The 24,146-nt window shown below is 38.8% G+C and overlaps 1 protein-coding gene across 1 annotated transcript in view; it reads right to left on the bottom strand.

Moving 5' to 3' along the window:
* The window catches only part of CDS1 (CDP-diacylglycerol synthase 1), a 67,649-nt gene that overhangs the window by 9,349 nt on the left and 34,154 nt on the right, over nt 1-24,146 (bottom strand). The window contains exons 4-10 of the mRNA XM_074950520.1: nt 19,471-19,568; nt 19,135-19,274; nt 17,239-17,297; nt 11,496-11,578; nt 8,935-9,022; nt 4,384-4,452; nt 3,360-3,512 (exon numbers count right to left, since the gene is read on the bottom strand). Coding sequence (XP_074806621.1) covers nt 3,360-3,512; nt 4,384-4,452; nt 8,935-9,022; nt 11,496-11,578; nt 17,239-17,297; nt 19,135-19,274; nt 19,471-19,568 — 690 coding nt within the window. The remainder of the gene's footprint in view (nt 1-3,359; nt 3,513-4,383; nt 4,453-8,934; nt 9,023-11,495; nt 11,579-17,238; nt 17,298-19,134; nt 19,275-19,470; nt 19,569-24,146) is intronic.

Raw genomic sequence — 24,146 nt, 5'->3', positions numbered from 1 at the left:
CTTGTATCTCCATTTATCAGAAAGAAAGAAATGTATGGTTAATCATCCTAGTATATAAGATGCAGCTCCAATACCTTCTCAATCTCAGCTCTTTCCAGTTTCCCTCTTTCCTAATGTCTCTTCCTCTTACAGGAAAGGAAAAAAAGATCTTGCCCACTAGCCCTCAAACTTTTGGAGAGAGTAACTCTGGCCAGTGTGTGAAAGCCCTCTAGTAACGAGAGTCTCCCTTCCAGGTAACTATCATATTTATGCCTCTCAAATGCTTTGCTGGTGACAGTATGGTGGACTCATGCAACAATCATTCCAGATTTCAACAGTGCAGGAGGGGAATGATTACTTCCTTAACCTCCAGGTCCCAGAAGCAGCCATGTACTTTATGCCTTTTGATAGCTCTAGAAAAATTACAAAGCAGCTACTGCAGGAACTCTCCTAGCTGGTGAGATTCCCACTCTCATCTGCCATGAATTCTATAGAGAAAGGAAATGTTTTCCTCCCTCTTATATTTTGCACTCAAACTTGTTATATTGTACTCATTTAGTTGATTGATGCGCACTTTTTTAAACTAAGCTTCTGGTCTGTTAGCTACGTCAGAGAGGAATGTTTTTCTATCAGCAGACATTCCTAGTCTACATACTTCCATTCTTACCTCAAGATTAAGAGACTGTTGGGATATTCTGTAGCAACTTAATATCCTAAATGTGCCTCTCTCCTGCAGTCCCCGATGATCACACTGAGTCATGGCACCAAGTCCTTCAGAGAAGAGAGCTCTTGATGACCTATTTAAATACCAGAGAATTCCTGACCTCCTAATCTGTGTCTATATGGACTATGGCCTAGAATTCCTAAATTTTATATTCCCAGTTTGCATCACAGCCACCAGTCTCCTGGTTTGGGGGCTCAGAGGACGCTGCTTCAACGCAGAGGGTTTTGGTCAGGACAAAACAATATCTAAGCATCAACCTGAGTGAATGACAGGAAGTTCTCTAGATTTTGACTCTTTTGGAAGTCCATTCTGTTGCAGAAGTATGTAATTAACAACTGTGATAGTGTCTGTGTTAAGTATTAATAACCAGGAAAACACGAACAGTAGTGAGAGATCATCCAGTTTAGTTTCTGAACAAAACCCCATCTTGCTTTGGCACTAGGCAGCATGATGCCTGCAGAGGAGGACAATTGGGCACAAACAATTTTAAAACCAGATAAACAGAGTTTGTGCCTTTATGACTGTGTTCAACAGGACATGTGAGACATTAAAGCTCTCGCCATCAACTGACTTGCAAGAGCTTTGACAAAACTGACTTAGTGACATGTATGGAGCTATAGTCTCTTGTCAATGCAAACATATACTTTCCTATTGGACCACTGCAGGGTTGGGTTACATTTCCTCTTTCTTTACTGAAAGGTCAAATGAACCGGGCAGAAGCCATTCTGGCTTCCTTTCATGAACGTACAGAATCTGGCAGCAAGAGCACATCTAAGACCACACCCTTTCACAGAGGGCAGATTCCACTTTATGAATCTGGGCCAATTCTATAACCCTTTAGACAGAGTAACATACATAAGTGGGGTTCTCTGGAGGTGGACTGTTGAACAAACTGCTTCTGTGACACATGACAGATTATTCCCATGGGTGGCACTGTGCAGAAGAAGCAAGGCTTCCTCTTCTCAAGAAACTGAAAACAAATTCCCTTAGCCATCTCTCTAGTCAGGGATCTCAGCTTGCACACTAAGGTTAGATTTCACCCTTATATTGCTCTTAAGGGCCAAGCTTTTATTTTATGAAGGTTTGCAATTCATTAAGTAGTCCTTCAAGGAGATTTATTTTAGGCCTCAAAGCTATGATATATTCCCCCACTTTGAGTTTATTGGAATGACTCCTTTTACCCCCTTAAGGTTTGTTTTTTAAAAGCCATAATCATGGTTTAAGTGATATGAGAGCTACCATGACTGCTTTAGCTATAATGCCTCTCGGTCTTCCATTTTTGGAAGATAACTGGACATTCATCCAAAAGTTAATATTCTCATCTGAAACAACCTGTAGTTTGTAGTTATATTCTTCCAATCTTGTTTCCACAGTGTTTTAATTTATTAGTTAAGGAACTTTCAAATTTTTACAACCCCAGGACAAAAGATTTCAGAAGTCCAATTTACATCAAGAAAACCAGATGCCCTGAAGAGTATGATTTATGTTCCAAGGACTGTACTGAAGAAGAAAACACCAAGGTGGGGGATTGCTATCTATAAAAGAATATTCCACAAAAAGAACTGCAGCTTTCCTGGCAGAAATGTGTATTAAAGGCAGAGACTTGGTTATTCTTCACACGTTCTATCTTGTAGCATATGTTGAGCCTGCTCTCTGTTTAAAATGCTCCATTTGACAGGTAAGGGTTGATACAACAACGTATAGGTAAGTTCTGTGCTTTGTTAGAGCTTCCTATACCAGCTCAGCATAAGGAATTTGAGGATGGGGAAGAGGAGGTGACGTACAACAAGAGAAAATTACTTACCAGTAATTCTGTTTTTGTCATAGTCTTCTCCTCTTCCCCTCGAAGGAGGGGAGTGATGGACTGTTCTATTTTGTTCCTGTTTGGTTGCTCTGGAATTTTCTGATTGAAGGAAAGGGAATGGAGCTGGGCTTTTTATACTGGATTGACTGACAATCTGCTGTTTCCTTATAGGTGGAGGTACAACAGCTCACTCCAAAGAATCTGTAGGATGGGTGTGAGGAGGGAAGGAGATCACTGAGTCACAGAGTTACCAGTCAGTAATTTTCCCTTATTCTACATAACATTAAGGATTTCAAACATCTTGTGTGTGCTTGACTTGGACAGGAGGGTGATGTCCAGCCTCACACATGTTGCCCACGTGTTGGACCAGCACTGTAACTGTTTCCTTTTCAATCTCTTTCCCAAATAAAATGTGCCAAAGTTTTTAGAGTTTTAACTCAAGTTCTAATGGGCCTAAGAATCAAGCCTTAACTCTTAAAGTAAAACTTTGTGTACAATTCATCACAAGACAGAACGGCTGACTTGCAGAAATAAACTTTGTTAATGACACCAGATTGCTCTCTCACATTATATTTTGGTTATAAAATCCAAGTCTTCTGTTTCCATGAGAGGTACAGCATGAGTTGCAAGAGTGCAAAATTCCCCACACAACTCCACCAAATATGCCTCAATTACGTTCTGGAGTGACACCCTCCACCGACCCATGGGTGACACTACCTCCTTCTACATATTAATTCAATCCCTGGCCTTTGAGACAAACTAGGTCACCTTTAATAATAATATTTAATGTACAAAAGTAGGCAAATAAAAATTCAATTCAAACGTCAAATTCAAAGTTTTATTTTTCCTTACCCTTCCCAACACAGCCTGCAGCAATGCTGGTACAGAGTAACTTTGTATCTGGAAGAGCTCTGATGGTGCACACTCTGTAACAAATCTGTTTGTTTCACTATTGTATTCCACTGGACATACAAAATACTGATACTGAGCCAAAAGGTAGGCAAACTGAAAGGCAAATCAAGAGTTATGATGTATTCATTTCTTGCTAAAGTCACACTTGATAGTAGTCAAAAAATATGTTTGTTACAAAATGGTTCCAAAGTGGACAGAACATCCCTTCTGAGATTGGCGACTCCTCAACAAGCAGGCTAAGATGTGCTGAATGTCCATTATTAAAATATCACTAACTTTTGTTATTCTTTTTAGATCCCCTGAGGTCATGCCAGCTGATTGTTTCCTTACTACAACCAGTAATGAATGCATCAGGAGACACTGATAGTGACTCTGTGCTGTTTCTTGAAATCAAGATTTCATTTAAAAGTGAAGTGTAAAGAAAGAAACAAAGCACAACATCTACAATTATTCTGAGCTTGTGATTTTCACAAGCCTCTGTTAGAAGTTATACACATTAACTACAATCTACAGTTTTTTATTTCATGCATACCATAAATTTAAGCTAGCTAGCTGTATCAAGAAAGATGGCATTTTAAACATCAATCAAATGTAATTCACTGTCATTTTACGGAGTGTGAAGAAGGCTGTTAATAGATTTCAATTACAAAATAAGTGTATACTTATTCTCACCAGAACTATAACATTTATAATGGATACAAACTTTAACAAGAATAGGAAATATGTAATCTGGCAGATATGGTTAGTACAAAAAAGTTTAGCTTTTCCTCAACCATTTCCTGTCGTTAGAAAATGATATATGCTTTGCATTACTTATCAGTGAAATGAATTCTCTAGATAACAAGAGATCACTACTTCTATACACCATAATAGCAGACTGACAATTGAAACAATCCTGTTGTCAAATTTAAGAATCACACGTTAAATGATGAAACTAGAAAAGGAAAATCCTGCAGCTACTTACAATAAATCCAAATGCAACAGTGGAAAAGAAACCTCCAATGAACCCTTCCCAGGTCTTTTTAGGAGACAGCTAATCACAAAAAGAGAAGGAGTTGATATAATCAATTAACAATTTATATCATGATACTTTTGCTGCACAACCACCAGAATTAAACGCTCAGGGCTTGGTTTTCAAAGTATACATGCACTACTGAGTGCAGACATTTCCATGCAAATACCTACACGTATGCCCACATAGACAGTTAAGTGAACAAGCACATCACAGAGTGACTTCTAGAGTTAAGGCTGCCCAGCACTGAACCGGTTTTCAGTCACTTACAATTTTGACAAAAATTAAACCATTTGGGCTGAAATTTTCCATGCCAGATGTTTGCCTCAGGCTGAATTTTTTTTCATTTTTGGTAAGCTTCAGCTAAACAGTTCATCCATTTCCAAGAACAAGACAGACAGTACGTGCCCTTTCAAGCAAAGAAAGATCAGCTGGGAAGACAAAAGAAGGCCTCTCATTGACTGCTATCCCAGCTAACTGGAATATGAGGAACTACCTTATCTGCTCTGCACCAGTAGAACAACGACCTAAAGCTACACATTTGGGTCATGTGATTCAAGCACACAACCCCACAAGTGGATCGCATCAAGATAGTTACATAAAGCTCTATAGAGATCTAACAGCTCAGCTCCTTAACACAAGGAGAAACCTTGAGGAAGACGGACAAAGAAGGTCTGTCATTTTCTAACTATCAGTTCCTTTCCACCAGCCCTAGCTGAGCAGGTTTAATTATAATTATAAAAACCCAAGCTCATGAGGGGGTTGAGCTAAGATTGCTAAATGCAAAATATTATATTCAAAAAGCAATGGTTTCATCTAATGAAATCACCACTTCCCTAAAGAAAAGAGTTCCTGCAAACTTAGTTCCATAAGAATGTCACCAATCACAATTTTGGGAACCCGACTATCGACTAAAAAACAAAACAAAAACACTGAAGAATAAAGAACTAGAGAACAGCAAAAGTTTTTTTTGCAAGTGAGTAAAATACCAAAGATCTATTACCAAGAGAAAAAAATGTGTTTATGTTTGTGAAGATCATGAACAGACTGCTATTTGTTTTCCAGAGCTAGCAAATATTGGAGAAGTGGACTGTGGAAAAAAAAATTTCATGGCTTAATTTTACCCAGTAACTGTTCTAATGAGTGGCCTCCATGGAAAGAAAGTAATGTAATTAGAAATAATATCAGTGAAGACTTCCGCTGGTTTGTGGAGCATAAATATTAGATTTTCTGGACTGCTAATCGCATAAATCTCTCTCATCATATTATGTTAACTGTAACACAGAGTATGGAAATTCAGGGACATAGGATTTACCCTGTTTAAATGGCAAATTGTCCAATATACTCTACAATGCCCTGGTCAGTGGCCTATATTTGATGATTTAGGGAAGTCCAAAGAGAGTCATAAAAGCTTATTTTGCAGGAAACCACATCAAAAAAAGTTACAGGGAAACCCATCCCTGTCTGACCCCAATAGGCAGCACCTTTGCCACAAAGCACAAAAAGTTTGAATTTCCCACATTGCCATTAATTTGAATAAATCTGCTCTCTTAATGTAGCTGTATTAAGCAGCTTACAAAAAAATTTATATTCATAATTCTGAACCCAGCAGCTTTTCAAGCTATTAACTTTGCACCACCACTACAACTAGTGAAAACACAGATCAATACTTCCTCTAGGGTCTTGCAAGTACAATCACAAGTAGGAGGTCCTTCAGATAGAGCTTTGAACCCCTCCTAATGCTACAAAGCAGAGACCAGATGAAGAATGAGTATCTATGCAACCAAGTTTGAATTTAACGAGATCCACAAGAAAAGTGAAAGCTACTTACCTGTAATTGGAGGTTCCTCAAGATGTACAGTCCCTAGCTGTGTTCCACTTGTGGACAGGCATGAGCACCATGTGCCTGAGTCAAGATTTTCAATAAGTAGCATCTGTTGGTGTGCAGATGCGCGGTTACTCTCCTTGTGCTCTGAATTGAAGTTACAAAGGGCAGTGCACACCAACGCCTCTCCAGTTCCTTCTCTTACCACAAATCTGGTCATGATCCACAGCAGAGGGGACAAAGGATGGGTAGTAGAATACAGATAGGGAACACGCATCTTGAAGAACAAGAACCTTCAGTTACAGGTAAGTAACCTCCACTTCTTCGAGTGATGGTGCCTATGTGCATTCCACACAAGGGAGATTAGAAAGCAGTGGTCAAACAGGAGGTGAGTGTGAGGATGCAGATAGCATGGATGTCTGTAATAGTGCTGTTTCCTACCACTGAATCTGCAGTACAGATCTGGACCAATGCATAATGTTTTGTAAAGGTATAGATAAATCTCCAGGTAGTCACCCTATATATATATATGATATATGATATATATATATATATATATATATATATATGTGATAGTAGAAGTAAGTTTTGTAGAGATGCTGTAGAGACTGCTTGCGCTCTAGTGGAGGAGGCTCAGACGCCCTAGAACAGGGGGCGGGGAAGAGATACAAGCTAGTTGGTAACAAAGGATGATGCAGCCTGAGATCCATTTGCAGAGTCTCTGCGCAATTCATGCTTGACCCCTTGATTACTCTGCTAAGGAGATATATAGTCTAGGTGTTTTCCTAGTTGCTTTTGTTCTCTGCAAATAGAACTCCATCACCTGTCGACATTAAGACAGTGGAGCCTTCTCTCCGCGCCAGAAGCATGATGTTTTGGAAAAAAATACCAGTAAGTGGATGATTTGATTTATGTGAAACTCAGAAAATCAGATGGTTTTTAACCATCAGAGGAGTGAAGTTCTGGAACAGCCTTCCAAGGGGAGCAGTGGGCAGAAAAGACATATCTGGCTTCAAGACTAAGCTTGATAAGTTTATGGAGGCGATGGTATGATGGGATAGCCTCATTTTGGCAATGAATTGATCTTTGACTATTAGTGGTAAATATGCCCAATGGACTGTGATGGGATATTAGATGGGGTGGGATCTGAGTTATTACGGAGAATTCTTTCCTGGGTGTCTGGCTGGTAAGTCTTGCCCACATTCTCAGGGTTTAGCTGATCGCCATATTTAGGGTTGGGGAGGAATTTTCCTCCAGGGCAGACTGGCAGAGGCCCTGGGGGGTTTTCCCCTTCCTCTGCGGCATGGGTCACTTGCCGGAGGATTCTTTGCACCTTAAAGTCTTTAAGCCATGATTTGAGGACTTCCCTAGCTCAGACATAGGTTAGGGGTTTATTACACGAGTGGGTGGGTGAGATTCTGTGACCTGCGTTGTGCAGGAGGTCAGACTAGACGATCATGATGGTCCCTTCTGACCTTAAAGTCTATGAGAAATTACTAAAGGGATGAATTTTGGGTAGAGGCAAAGAGAGACCTTCTCTTTATAAAAAAGTGGTATGTGGCAGATCTGCCATGAGTGCTCCCAGCTTGCTCACCCTTCTGGCTGATGTGATGGTGACTTTGAAGGCAACTTTCATTGAGAGGTGGGACATGAAACAGGTGGCTATTCATTCAAAAGGAAATCTAGTAAGGACTGAAAGGACAACATTAAGATCCAATTGTGGTGTTGGTTTTCTGTTGTTGGATGAGTGAAGGTAGTATGGCCCTCAACTGGAGAACGAAAGGCAGTGATTGCTGCAAGATGGACCCGTAGACAGCGGATGGATAGGCCCAATGTCTTAAGGGTGAACAAATGTCTAAAACAACAAGAATCCCAATGGCTTTTGGAGATAACTGATGCTGTTGTGACCAAGAGGAGAAACATTTCCATTTGGCCAAATAGTATCTCCTGATACAATCCTTCCTGCTTTGGAAGAGAATGGATTGGACCGCCTCCAAAACATGAACACTCTACATCTGATGCCCATCCAAATACCAGGCCCTGAGTAACAGAGGGCCCAGGTTGGGCTGACTGGTTACACCATTGTGTTGCATCAGTAGATCTGGAAATGGCTGGATGCTAATGGGAGGAAGAGTTGAGATCTTCAAGAGGTTCAAAAAGCAATACAGTCTTGGCCAGTTGGGCACGATTAGGAGAATCCAAGCCTGCAAATTTTTCACAGAACTCGTGGTATTAGTGGGATGAGAGGAAAGGCAAATCTGAGGTGGTCCATCCAAGGTAGCAGAAAGGTGTTGCTTTTTGAGCCTGGCCCAGAGCTGCTCTGAAGCAGTACAGCGGTATTCTTCTCGTTTGCCTGTGAGGCAATGAGGTTCCAAGATGGCACTCCCCACAGGGTGGAGCTGTCATTCTGGACAAAATCGTGAATCTCCCATTTGTGATCTATGGAAAAAGCCTACATCTGGCCACAGTATGGACTACATTTTAAAGAAGCATAACAGCTATAAATTAAAATGAGTATTCAGTTTGGCAAAATACTAGAGAAATTTTATTCCACAAATAAATGTATGTGTGAAAACCAAGGTTAGATTGTTGCAAGTCTGCTATTCAGGACAGTTATATCTACTTATTTACAATAAATTAAAAAGATCCTACAAGTAGAGAATTGTGTATGTTAATACCTTAATTAATGGAGTTCTCCCAAAGAAGAATCCAAAAATGTAAGCAGTAATGTCATTGCAGATAACACTTGAGATTGGCACCAGAAACCTAAGGAATAAAATAGAAACATTTCAGGGGGTGGGGGGGGAAACTGACCTAAAACTGAAAGACATAGAATATTCATTGTATAAGGCAAAAATTGTAGTATTCTCTTGCTTTATTCAGCAAGCACTGACAACATGTAATAAGCTTCTGTTAAGCCAACCTACTTGGTTTTGCAAATTCCGTAAGTTTAGCTACACCTATTTTAGCTTCTATTCAACAACGCAACAAGACCTACCGAAGTGTTTAGATATAACACCTTTGCCTTGAATACTGAATTTGCACATCAACTGGAGGACTTTTGTATCATAACAAATTTGAATATCAGTACTACAGGTAAAAAACAGAAACAAACAGGAACAGCGTCACAAGATAATGACACGATCACACCAAGCCAAGCAACTTCCTTATTAAAAAAAAAATCTAAGGACAACTATAATTTTTTTTTAAAGGTCTCCTTTCTGTCCCCGCAACAATACAATACTTGTAACAGATTATGGCAGATGCTATATACTACATTCTCCAGTGAGTTCTTTCCCTACTTTCTCCTCTAGGTCTATTAGTCTTCCTTTTCTCCTTTTGAAAGTTAAAATACAGGCTGACACAATAGCGGGCACTTCTGCAAACAGACATAAAACATGACTCTTTCAGTAGTAACTGGAACTCAACAACAAAAGCTGTAATAGGGCAGAGAAGGAATCAGGCTAAACTTTGACAGAATCACTTAATTATAAGTAATAAGCTTACTAGGAAAAATCATAGAAATGTAGAGCTTCAAGGGACCTCAAGAGATCATTTAGCCCAGCCTCCTGCACTGAGGCAGAACCAAGTTTTCCTTGATCACCTCTAAGAGGCATCTGTCTAACCTGTTCTTGAAGGTGGGGATTTCACAACCTCCCTTAGAAGCACTGGAATAGGTTTTCTAGGGAGGCTGTGGAATATCCCCAAACGCTGGTTCATACAGGAACTTTTAAAACTTGTTAAGGGATTTGTTAAGCAAGTGCACTCAAAGTTGGGATTTTTTGTTGTATTATTTTCCAACTGCATCTTTCATCTGAAACAATCCCACAATTACTGCGATTTTGTGCATACTGTGAAAGTAAAAAGCAATTCATGCAAGGCAGTGCACTCTGAAGACCACAGACGAGCTCCTGCGTGCTTGCTTAATCTTTTACAGCTGAAGATGTAGCCCAAAATTCAATCTGTGTTCAGCAGAGTGAAAGGATTTTTAGTAAGCAATTTAGTTTTGCAGTAGTAAAGTTTAAGTACATCATTACAGTTTAACACCAGCCCAGAAGTGAGTAGGGATTTATTTGATGGCCCAACCAGTTTCACTTTAAATTTGAACAGAAGTATTTTGACTCTTGGAACTATTTATATATGAAATTAAGAAGAACTTATATTGTCTGATAAAGCACAAAAGCATCATTTACTATAAAGCTTGGCTTGTTCACATGACCACTGCGTACCAAAAACTGGAAATACTTTTTGGTTATTTTAGCTCAACTTCATGTACAAGCAAAACAAAGTCTGACAAGTAATACAAGATAAGCTTGTTTGTGTGCTAAAGTTATCCTTGCTGGACACTTAACAATTCACTATTTTTACTGAAAATCATTCTGGCACAATTGTCAAAGAAGATTGGGAATAAAGGATTGCTTCAGAAGGGTTGTCTATTTATAAGGATTATATACATTATTTGGGCCAAGACTTTCAAAATTTGGTGCCTGAAGTTAGGCTTCTAGGTAAGTGGCCTATTTACAGCAGTGCTAAGCAACCAGCAGCTCCCAATTAGTTCAGTGAGATCTGTTGGGTCCTAATAATTTTGACACTCAGAACACATTTACTTTAGCTCTCAGTTCAGCAACTTACTTAAACGTGTGCCTAACATGCAAATAATACCATCCCTAGTCAACAAATTATTTAAGCATGTGCTCAACTTTAAAGACAAGTCCCAATGACTTCAATAGGACTTGAGCATACGCTTAAGTGCTTTGCTGAATCGGGATGGGATTACTCGTGTGCTTAAATATCTTGCTGATGGGGCCATAGGCACCAAAATGTGGATTCAGGACCCTAAATTAGGATATTCATTTTTTAAAAATCTTTGTCTTGGCCTCTAGCAGACATATTTTTCTCTGGATCAAGATTTTGCACAAAGTTACAGGACTGTAAAACCAGAGTAAATTTATTAATTTCACTGGAGTTACTCCTGGACTTACAGTGTAAGAGGCCCTCAGATTTGCAAGAAAAATGTAGCCTACAAAAGAGTCTGGTCCTCTACTAATTTCTGATATTTTAAAATGTTATAAAAAGTAGTCCTTACTAGACTTCTGCCAATAAAACTGTAAAATGAACTACATTCTACTAGTAAATAGATGAAGATATCTGATAGTGCTTTTACAAGATCTAAGTTACACAAATTGAAATACATACATATACAATAAAATTACAAGTCTGCTTATTACAGTCCCCTTACCAGATCATGCCTTCAAACAGATTTTGGATGACAAGATGAGACTGAGTTACAGTGATCAGCAAAGTGACATGAGTCCATGCGAACTGTTAACAGTGCAACAACATAACATTAGTGAAAACACAGATCAATACACATAGTTAAAGACTGAATTTCAGCTAAAGTAGCTGCATAGGAGCTCAAAGGAAAGACCAGGCTGAGTGACAATGCAAGAGATGTATGCACACAATGTATAATAATTTAAATTAATATCTGAAACACAGCAATCACAATCATGGAAAGCCTCTTGAAATTTATCTACAACATGCACCTAGAATTTTGCATCCTGTAGTTTAAACACTTGATTTATAGAAACATGAGAACGGCCATACTGGGTCAGACCAATGGTCCATCTAGCCCAGTATCCTGTCTTCCGACAGCGGCCAATGCCAGATGCTTCAGAGGCAGCAAACATGGCAATTATTAAGTGATCCATCCCCTTATGTCCAATCATCTGGCATCTGGCAGTCAGAGGTTTAGGGACACCCAGAGAATTGGGTTGTGTTCCTGATTATCTTGGCTAACGGCCATTGATGGACCTGTTCTCCATGAACTGATCTAATTCTTTTTTTGAACCCAGTTATACTTTTGGCCTTCACAACATCCCCTGGCAACGAGTTCCACAGTTCACTGTGCGTTGTGTGAAGTACTTCCTATTCATTTCATTGGGTGACTCCTAGTTTTTGTATTACGTGAAGGGGTAAATAACACTTCCCTATTCACTTTCTCCACACCAGCCATAATTTTATATACCTCTATCCCAACCCCCACTTAGCTGTCTCTCTTCAAATTGACCAGTCCCAGACTTTTTAATCTATCCTTGTATGGAAGCTGTTCTACACCCCTAACCATTTTTGCTGCCCTTCTCTGTACCTTTCCAATTCCAATATATCTTTTTTGAGGTGGGGCAACTAGAATTGCACACAGTATTCAAGGTGTAGGCGTACCATAGATTTATATAGTGGCATTATGGTATTTCCTATCTTATTATCTATCACCTTCCTAATGCTTCCTAGCATTATACACCTCTACCCCGATATACCGCGACTCGGTATAACACGAATTCGGATATAACACGATAAAGCAGCGCTCCGGGGGGGGCAGGGCTGCGCGCTCCAGTGGATCAAAGCGAGTTCGATATAACGCGGTTTCACCTATAACGCAGTAAGATTTTTTGGCTCCCGAGGACAGCGTTATATCACAGTAGAGGTGTATTAGCTTTTTGACCATCACTGCACACTGAATGATGTTTTCAGAGAACTATCCACAATAGACTCTAAAATCTCATTCTTGAGTGGTAAAAGTAATCTATCATTTTATATGTATAGTTATGATTATTTTTTCCCATGTGCACTAGTTGCACTTATCAGCACTAAATTTCACCAGCCATTTTGTTGTCCATTCACCCAGTTTTATGAGATCCCTCTCTAACTCTCTGCAATCAGCTTTGGACTTAACTAGTGAGTAATTTTGTATCATCTGCAAACTTTGCCAGCTCACTATTAATCCCCTTTTCCAGATCATTTATGAATATGTTGAACAGCACTAGCCCCAGTAAAGATCCTTTGGGAATCCCGCTATCTACCACTCTCCATTATGAAAACTCACCATTTATTCCAACCCTGTTTCCTATCTTTTAACCAATTACTGATCCATGAGAGGATCTTCCCTCTTATCCCATGACAGCTTACTATACTTTAGAGCCTTTGGTGAGGGACCTTGTCAAGGTTTTCTGAAAGTTTAAGTACATTATATCAACTGAATCACCCTTGCCCACATGCTTGTTGACACCCTCAAAGAATTCTGATAGATTGATGAGGCATGATTTCCCTTTATAAAAGCCATATTGACTCTTCCTCACTATATTGTCTTTATCATCTGTGAGATAATTCTGTTCTTTACTATCGTTTCAACCTATCTGCCTAGTAACTGAAGTTAGGCTTACAAGCGTTTAATTGCCAGGATTGTCTCTGGAGTCTTTTTTTAAAAATCAGCGATACATGAACTACCCTCCAGCCATCTGGCAGAGAGGCTGATTTAAGCAATAGAGTACATTCCACAGTTCGTAGCTTTGCAATTTCATATTTGAGTTCCTTCAAAACTCTTTGGTGAATACTATCTGGTCCTGGTGACTTATTACTGTTTAATCTAGCAATTTCTTCCACAACCTCCTCTACTGACCCCTCAGTCTGGGACAGTTCCGCAAGATTTGTCACCTAAAAAGAAAGGCTTAGGTATAGGAATCTCCCTCACATCCTCTGCAGTGGTACAAATATTTCATTTAGTTTCTCTGCAATGGCCTTGTCTTCCTTGAGAGCTCTTTTAGCACCTTAATTGTCCAGTGGCTCCACTGATTATTTGACAGGCTTCCTGCTTCCGATTTATTTTTTTAAAAATGTGCTGTCAGTTTTCGGGTCTTTTGCTCGTTGCTCTTCAAATTCTTTTTTGTCTGCCTGATTATACTTTTACCCTTGACTTTCCAGAGTTTATGAACATTTCCATTTTCTTCACTAGGATTTGACTTCCAGTTTTTAAAGAATGCCTTTTCGCCTCCAAGCGCTTCGTTTACTCAGTTGTTTACCCATGGTGGCATTTTTTGGTTCCCCGCGCCCCCCCCCTTTTTTTTTAAAGTGGGGTATGCATTTAGTTTGAGCCTTTATTATGGTGTTTTAAAGTAACTTCCATGCAGTTTGCAGGCATTTCACTCTTCTGGCTGTTCCTCTTAATTTCCATTTAACTAGCTTCCTCATTTTTGTATAATTCCCTTATTTGAAGTAAAATGCTACTGTGGTGGGTTTATTTGACATTTTATCCCCCTACAAGGATGTTAAATTTAATTACATCATGGTCACTATTACTGAGCGGCTCAGTTATATTCACCTCTTGGACCAGATCCTGCATTCCATGTAGGATTAACTCAAAAACTGCCTCACTTCTTGTAGGTTCCAGGACGGGCTATTTCATTTAATGTGTCCACAAATTTCATTTCTGCATCCCCTTCCCAGTCACCAGGAGGACAGTTGAAATAGCCCATTATTGTTGTATATTCTGCCTTTGTAAGCCTCTTTAATCTCCTGGGGCACTTCACAATCATCACCACCATCCTGGCTAGGTGGCTGGTAATATATTCCTACTCTTATACTCTTATTATTCAAACATGGAATTTCTATCCAGAGATATTCTATGGATCTACTTAATGTACTGTCCGCACTATGGTTGGGGGACTTTTGTTATGATTTATGTATATAGGACTTTTGTAATTAACCCTGAAAGGGTTACATATACTTCAGGACTATTTCTGGGGTCTCTGAAGGGAAAACTGAGGCATCCATGCTTGTCATACCATGGCCTGGCACCAGAGGGCACCCAGGTGAGGCTGCCCTATGACATGTACTTAGTAGAATTTGAAAGTTGAGAGCAATTATCTCATACAGCACAGGTTATAGCAATACCTAAGTATGAAAAATGTCCACATTTCTATTTGCAACTAGGTACACATATTTTAAGGTGAATGAAAAAAAGAATGATACGGTGATATTCTGTATATACATTTAACAAACAATTAAGGATTACAACATTACAATGATAATGAAGAGTTAGCGCAGAGGTTCTCAAACTTTTACATTGCTGATCCCTTTCACACAACAAGCCTCTGAGTGCAACCCCTCCTTATAAAATTAAACACACATTTTATGTTTAACACTATTATAAATGCTGGAGGAGAAGCAGTATTTAGGGGTGGAGGTTGACAGCTGATGACCCCATTTAATAACCTCACGACCCCCTGTTTGAGAACCCCTGAGTTAGAGGAAGTATCATGTTACATAGATATGGAAGTCTCAAGACAAAATGTCAGCCCTCTTATTACAGACTACTGAAACTAGGTTTCTAAAGCTAGGACTAGTAAGAATGAGAAATGTGTTACTTTTTAGAGTATAATGTCATTTTGTTAAGCACACTGTAATTCATCTCCTCTAGTATATTATATTAGCACGTGTTTTGTAGCATTAGTACACATGCTCCTACCACACACAGATTTCAAGACAAGTTTACCGAAAGCAGCTGCTTTAAAGTTTTATTTATTGAAAAGGCTTAATTAGAGTTCATCATTGGTCAGGGCTGACCAATTAAGACTTTTAAAAGGTTATGCACTGCAGACACCTGGGACTAACAGGCTATTCAACTTTTAAAAACAGGTATTTTTGTGGGGATTTTCTTCAGTTTCCCTACTAGATGCTATTTCCTATTCTCCTGTGACAGTGACCATGGTACCTCTTTAAAGGGCTCAACATTCGTGTGATTGAGCAAGCAAGTGTGTGTTTTGGGGTGAGCGATGGTGGGGTCTTTCAAAGTGACTGGAAGCTTTGGAAAAAACAATCTGTGGGTGTGATAGACATCTAAATTACAGCACTCAAGTAACAATCATACCCAAGAACTATGATCTCTTCCCCCTTTGGTATCCAGTAAAATTTTTATTACTCTCCAGTTGTGTTATCAGAATACAGCCCAAGAGCAAATATTCCCCCCCTCTAATTAAGATTGCTCCTGCCCACAGACAAATGCTACACTCCTCATTCCATACATGTCCAATTCCATTCTATTCAGGTTCTTAAACAGCCCTCACCACCAAAGCATCTGAACACTTTGCAGAAGGGCACAAGCGATATGACTATCATTTGTCACATGTTGTTCTCTCTTCCTTCCTCTTCCTAGTGGAAAGTAGTGTGAAATTATATGTATTCTTGAAGGAGTGCACTTTGCACTTAGAATGAAAAGTGGTGAGGTTTGTGATGCTTCTTTGATCCTGTGGGAATTTATTCCCCATTCTGGGACCGTCCCTAGAGAAAGCTCTGTTTCCTGTACAGATGAGCTTTACCCTTGCAGAAGACAGTTCTATTGCGCCGGAGGACCAGAGTTGCTGACCACAGTCCCAGAACTTTTTGTAATTGCAGAAAAGAAAAGGACAGGCTTTTATAAGCTTCCCTGTCTAACAGAGATGGAAATTAGATTATTTTCAAGAACGGTTTAACAGCTCTGTGGGGACTGTGCGATTTTGTTTTTAAAACCAGCCTTTTGGATATTGTTTATTGTGTGGAAGTCTCAGATACTCAGTGTAGGGGAATCAGAGGTGGAAATAAGAACACTGTCAATCACTTAAAAAAAAATTGAACCAATCTAGTCTGGCAGAGCATACTCCCAGCTCGCCTTTAATTATCACAATAATAATCCTCCAGCCAATGACTTGAGCTAAGCTTCCCTCAAAGCACCACTACCCTTTGACCAGACCAGAGAGGCTTCTGGAGTTGCATGAATCGCCTTCCACTATAATCCAAATATCTCGCAGTCTAGGAAGCCAAGGATAAAAGTGTACTACTTCCATGTTTTAATTAGTAACCTATTTTTAACTTTAAAAATCTGTCACTGAAAGGGAATAAATCAAACTTTAGATCAACAATTCACCACAAATTACAGCCTTGTATTCACTGAGGCCATATGTTGCAATACAATATTAAGTTAGAGAGATGGAAAGGACCTTAACTCAACTCTCCCAAATACAGTTGCTCCAAATAATTATTCTGAGTGTACTTGCCAAAGTTTTGTTTTTAAATATTTCTAACTTTCATGCAATACTACAAGACAGACATTTTAACGTTGCTGATGATTTCTATGACAATGCGAGTGACTATAAAAAGTGGTTAATACACACCATGTAGAACTGCAGGCGATAATGTCTCTTCACTAAGCTCAGTACAAACATGCAGAAACCTGTACAACAAAGAACAAAAAAAGAAAGGTGCATGTTGTGCAATCTTATATTCTAATTACACTGGATAAACAGAACCCTGGATATACAACAATTAGTTTACTTTGAAGAGGCTTATTCTTCCATCAGGCTTTTAGTTTAAAGGATTTCAGCATATCCAGTAAATGACATACTGAGATTTAATTCCACTGGCATAAAAATACTAATTATTTCATGTCAACTTTGTTCCTTTCAGTTATCAGCAAAACACAGTCACCATATACATTAATTTTACACTACCTTTAAAATCTACTATATTTATTTTACACTACCTTTAAAATCTACTACTCCAAAACAAGTGACAGCTATCTTATTCTGATGTTCGCTTCATTAGAGCTAATTTAAAGAAGAATGCCAGGTTTAAGATCCCTCGCCCAAGAGACTTAGTGTTATATTTGTATGAAAAAAATAGAAACGTTATTTTGTTTATTTATAGCGTAGCCCCACCACCAACCCATGGCCAAGGGGTATGGAGGACAGGGATTTGGCTTGATGGTCAGGGGAATGATACCCCTCTGGTCCTGGCCGGTATGAGAAATGGCGGTACCTCTTCCTCCCACCGTGGCAGCCTTGTGCATGACCTGAGTTTGGGCAGAGCTCAGGGGCCCTTAGGTCCCCACAAGGATACTTTAGTGGCCTGCATACAGCTCACATCTTGAGGCTATTAAAGAAAGTAAGGCGTCATGGATGAAAACCATGATCCATAATTGTTCTGTCTCTTAGACAAACTACTGAGTAACAGTGGGTCAATTTTCAACCTGGAAAAAAGGTTAAACCGTCAGGTGCCACAAGGTTCTGTATTAAGGCCAAGATTGCTTAATGTGTATTTATGAAATATCTGAAACGCAGAAGGAACAGTAAAATGGCAAAATAGGCAGATGACAAAATAAATCAAGGTGAAAGGTGACTGTGGTGTTTCAAAAGAAGCAAACAGATTAACGGGCAACACAATGCCAGATAAAATTAAGTGTTGACAAATGCAAGGTAATATATACATTGAAAGTAATAATCTAAACTACTCATACACCTTTCTTTGTATAACTACTCAGGAATGGCTCTTCCTGTGGGCAGGTTATTCCATACTCACCCACTTTGCGGTTTCTTGCATGTTTTTCAGACAAATCTGGTACTGGCCCCTGTTGGAGTCAGATTACTGGTCCGTTATTGTAATTTCTATGCTCCTGAGAGCACAATTAGAAGACAATGGCTTTTCACAAGCAACTTTGCAACTGGAACTAGGTTAAAAATTCTGTTGATATGTAAGTCAAAACAGAACCCTGCCTTTGCACCTAGTATTAGGTGTTTCACAAGTGTTCCTCAACCAGACAATTTATGTTCTTAAAGAGCCATAACACACACTCCTTTCAGACTGTTTCAACTATCACTATGCCCTCACAGTATTTAGAAATATCACCCTTGACTTGGCTAGCCAAACAGAAAAAACTACAAAGCATGTAGTCTGACACTTCCAGCAGTTATAATAGGTGTTCATTCATGACAAGCCTTATTCCTTCTCCCCCACAATCTTCCGCTTTCTAAGCAACCCCCTTTTAGGCAGCACCCAACACTTAAAGCTTTGCATTCCATCAGATTTCATGTTCAATTTTTTCATTGGCAAAACAAATACAGACACCTGGTTTCCTTTAACAAGGGAGAGAAAAAATAATGGATGTGAGGAAAGCTACAGGAAATAAAATGAACTTTTGAAGTGCAAACAAATATGTAAAAATGTGCTCAACACCACTGAATAAGAATACATTAACCATTGATGGACTTGGGAATGGTTTACCAAAAACTCACCTGTCAAGTAGAGTGTAAAAGATATAAACCTGTGGTAGCGAATTAGGAATTGAAGTTGCTCTCTTCTCTGAACAAAAGTAGCGAAGTAATCTGCCACTGTCTCTCCATAGAAAAAATAGTTCACACACAACAAAAAGTACCTATAACATATACAACAGGCACTGGTTATTTTTTCTGGACTATTAAAAATACCTCTTGTACTGTTAGATTCTTTCAACAAAAGAAAAATGATCAAAAAGTACAAACTGAGGCAAATAAAACAGATGCTCATGGGCAAATTAAATACAAACAAAATTTCAATACTTCCATTAATTGAAATTCTTGCTTGTAACTTACCAGCTTAAGGATCTAAACCATGGTAATTCATAGGAATGATAGACTCTGTAGCCTATAGTAATGATTTCATGGAAACACTTTACTTGAATGCTCAAGACCTGAAATTAAGATAGAAAGAAGAATTATCTGGGTGCACAGTTCTCTAAAGGCACTAACAGATGATAATACCTGCATTAAAAATATCTGTTGCACAGTCATTGCATAAGCAGTTTGGGTAATTTCAAAAGCGATTACAGGATGAAACAAACATTCTGTTTTGAACAAATAAAAAATGAGGCATTCTATAAAATGAAACACTGGGGACTGATTTTAGTTGCTTCACCATGAAACCTACTGAGGCTATCAACGTTTTTAGGGAAAAGGTTTTTTTAGAAAAAGGTTTGATAAATGCACTCACAAATGGCAAGTAAGAAGTCTTCCTTGATGAATAGGGTTTTCAACCCTTTTTTTTTTTTTTAAACCAAATTTAATTTCGCATTTAAAGGGGAGATTTTCAAAGGCTCAGAGAAAAGTCAGGTGCCCATTTCCCACTGAAGTGCAATAGGAGTTGGACATCTGTTTCTATGCTACACAGTTAACATGGGTTAGCCTACCTCACATGCTAGCATCCCCATTGCAAAGCCCTACCAGAGTTAATTCTGTGTCCTCACTGTCTCTGCATCCACCCATGTGTGTCTGGGGGCATATCTTCTTTATGCAGAGAGACCTAGGGTCACTGTTTTTCCCCAGTCAATTGCATCAGTTGCAGGTGACCTTCTCTGTCCTATAGGAAGGATCATAGGAAGACACTGGAGGACTATCAGTACTTGAGTGATTTAGCCTGTGTCCTCATTGCAAAGTAGGAGAGCTCCAGCCAGAGTTAAAGTGGAACCCCATTGTAACCCATACCCCCAGCCAGATAAGCTAGCCCTAAAAACCCAGATCAGAATTTTTTCTATGTAGACAGCAGAGAGGCTAAGGCTAAAACCAGGGAAAGAGCCTATGTGTGCAGTGTAGACACATCCTACATTTCTAGGACTTTCCAGCTACTAAGAGAATATTACAAGCTGAACAGATCAGCGCTGTCTTCCTTAATGTGTAAACATATACCTTTGTTTACACTTGGCAAAAGCATAAATTGGTAACACACATATGACATTTTAACTAACACAACGTTAAACAATTATGTCTTAATGTGGACAAGACTTGTTTAAAGTGTGTTAGCTGGTCATGGCTAACGTTTGTTGTCATATTTAACGTCATGATAGTTAAAAACATGTTAACTGACTTGTTGCTTTTTCACAGTACAGACAGAACCTCAGTGTTTACCCTCTAAACTTCTAAATATTTAGATAGCACTCCTCACAAACCCTCCATGCACTTTAAGCCCTACTAAGCAGGTAAATCTTTGACCTCACAACCTCTGTCAAAATTTAAACATTTCTCTCCTCCTCTGTTGGAAATAAAATTGTCAGTCTTTCCACTGCATGAGCCATTTTTCTTTATAAAACAGATGCTAGAATATGTGGTCAATCAAATGTAGTATCTCTACACACTTTATAACATTGTCAAAAGATCTGAGCCTTGAAACTTCTGCTGTGTGGTATAACACGGGAATAAGTTCATACGGTTACTTTTTGCTTCAAGGCTTGTCAGTTAAGCCTGTGTCATGCATGTCTCAAAAGGTAAATATACCAAACCATGTGTCAAAACAATCAGTTATTTTTCCTTCCTCATTATAACCCTACCAGCATAGTGTGAGAACACTCAAAGGAAAAAATCAACACGTATGCAAAGATGACGACTACACTCAAAGTAGTTATTACAAGAAAGAAACTCCATTCATTAAAAGAATGAATTACAGCATTTACAGATCCCCTTTTCTAGAAACTAGAGGAAAAACAATATCTACGAGATGTAAATATAGGCTATGATAATACTGATAACACCACATTCCAATGGGTCACTACATGTCACACCTTCCGTAGAGGTTTCAAAATAGGTCCCCCTCCCCCCGCCCAACTTTTCTGGGCAGCTAGACACATTTATTTAGGGTCAAATTCAAAGGAATTAAGGGGTACAATTATTACCCCATTTCAATTGTTCAAAATGATATACGAGGCTATTACTTCTCATGGTTGGAAAAGTTATATTTACCAATTTTTTCTAATGAATAATGTTTGCATCGTAACAAAAAACTGAAACACATATATACTGTTAAAGACTGAAGATAATCTGAAAGTTGCATATTTACACAGGGAAGTTGTCATTTGAACTATTAAATATCACTTTTAAACATCTGCCTGTAAGAGTACATAAAGCTCCTTCAACCAGACCCATTTTTACTATCAGGTAAATTAAAGATGATTTTCAACAGATTTAACTGCACTGTGTTAAAAATGCCATAAGCTGCTGGAACACTGTCTACACTTGGGATACCAGTGGTGTCAACACCTGGGTTAATTTCTTCAAAAGTCCATAGTATAGCATTTCAAATGTATGCATCTCCAGGCTCTGTTATACACATTCCAAAAAAACACCTTCCTCACGGACCCCCACAAAAAACTAGTAGATAACCATTGAGTGTTACTTGTTTTCTTCCACTGTAAAGTGGAAAATTTCTTCTGACCAAAAATATTAGAATATTTGGATTCATTACTGATATACATGGAACTTTTGTTTTTTATTTTCCAGGCTTTCTAAAAGATGATTAAGAGAAAACTGCAGCTTTGGGGGGAGAGTGGGGTTGAAAGACATTTTCCAAAGAGTTTTGTGGCATGACTGCTCAACCTAAATTTAGTTTGATAAAACAGAAAAGAAGCACTCAGTGTCTACTGCTCTATTGCAAGGTTGTATAGGACACTGATACAACTTTGAGTAAGACCAGGCATGTTTCAAAGCTAGAGTAAAATGCATTTGTTTATTTTAGGGGTGACTGCCATAACATGCCTATATAAAGAACTCTCTCAGGAGGCCGCACCCGATGCTTCAAAAGAAAGCAAAAACCCATCACACACTTAAGGAATTTTCTTCTTCTTTGTACAGCATTGTACAATTGGTTGAGGGACAACTCTATGACCTGAAGCATTAGATAATGGGCGAGAGTGTAGTGAAACAAAACGGCTCATCTTTTAGGGGCTATTTTCAAAAAGTATCTATGTACACAGTACATGGAGCAAAGTTTAACCTGAATGATCGTGGAGAAGAGAAAGATATTGGAAGTTAGGAATTAATGAAAACACTAACTTAACCACCTTGCCTTAAAAACTGATCCAATGCATTCTGCATTTTATAAAGTTTGGCAACTAACAGTTGTTAGAAAAAAGTTACTAAACACAAGAAAAGCAAGCTTCCAAGTAAAATAATATTCAGACACACTAAAAACCAGTTAGGGTTGCTAAGGGACAATAAATTTAAAAAACACCCGAAAACCCAAAATACAATGTAAAACTATACATCTGCATATATCAAAATCTCACCCACCTCCTCAGAAAGACTCTCAAACACATATTGTACATTCTCCTAGTGTGTCAACCCTACTCAGCCATAATCACCTACATGACATCCCAAGTAAATCTCTGATTTTTCAATAGAAGCTGAGGTAAGCCAACTCTGAGCCTGAAAATCCCACATGTTGATCTAAAGTAGTTCATTATGAAGAGGGTTCAGACACTCTCGACATACAAATCCTTTAGGATTCTAAGAAGTCATGGTACAAAAAAGAAATTTCTACATGCAAATAACAGAAATTGCACTGAGATTTTAAAGCTTCCTTCAGTTTCTAAAGATGCTTACTTGACATACTCCAACAGTCTGTCTCATCAGTGCTCTTAGAAGACCTTCAGTAGCTGTACCACATATAAAAGTTTGAGATTGCTATTGCCTGCAAGCTAATGGATCTGTTCTTTTAGGTCAAACTGTAGCTGCCCATGCTTTTAGACCCCAATGTACTGTGTTAAAGCCTTAAAGATGACCTATGGACATAGTTACATGTTTCCTGAAGAATAGTTAACAAAACTTAACCTTACAATAAGGCAGCTTTGAGAGGAGGACTAAACTGTGAGCACAATTCTCAACAGAGAAGACTTGAAATCTCAAGCACTAAAGAGATACCACTTGCTGGTGAATCAGACCTTAGTTTCAGGTAACATCTTTCAATATTTAACCTTTCATACACAGCTATCAAGGTCCTCTCCAAACTAGTAACAACTGTTTATAAGTGACAGTGGTATTATCCAGATGCACTTACAGCAGCTCTTGCAGCCACAGAAGAATATTTCAGGGATGTCTGACATAAAATAAATGAAAGGGAGTGGAGGGTGGAAGACACTAAGGTGAAAGAGAACGTAAAATCTATTATAAAAATATATTATGCACAATAATTAAAAAGATGCTGGATGCCTATAAGAGAAAAGAAGGACAGGAAGAAATATAATATGAATGGTTAAAACAGAGCAACAGACTGAGGGCATGATACAATGGGAGACGAGAAAAACGTTATCAGTCAGATTCTCTCTCAGCTAAGCCAAGTCCAAACTTGGTGCAGTTGAGGAGAGCGAAGAGGAAAGGTGGTTTTAATCCACCTTCTCACTTCTCTGACCTGGGGCCAAAATGTTCCCCGGCATAATTTAGAACAAACTAAGGGAGCTGCTTTAGACAATGCCAGCCACAGCCACCCACTGTGACTACTGTAACAG

The sequence above is a fragment of the Natator depressus genome, chromosome 4, assembly GCF_965152275.1.
Source record: "Natator depressus isolate rNatDep1 chromosome 4, rNatDep2.hap1, whole genome shotgun sequence".
Lineage (NCBI taxonomy): Eukaryota > Metazoa > Chordata > Testudines > Cheloniidae > Natator > Natator depressus.
This window is presented reverse-complemented; position numbering and strand designations above follow the sequence as displayed.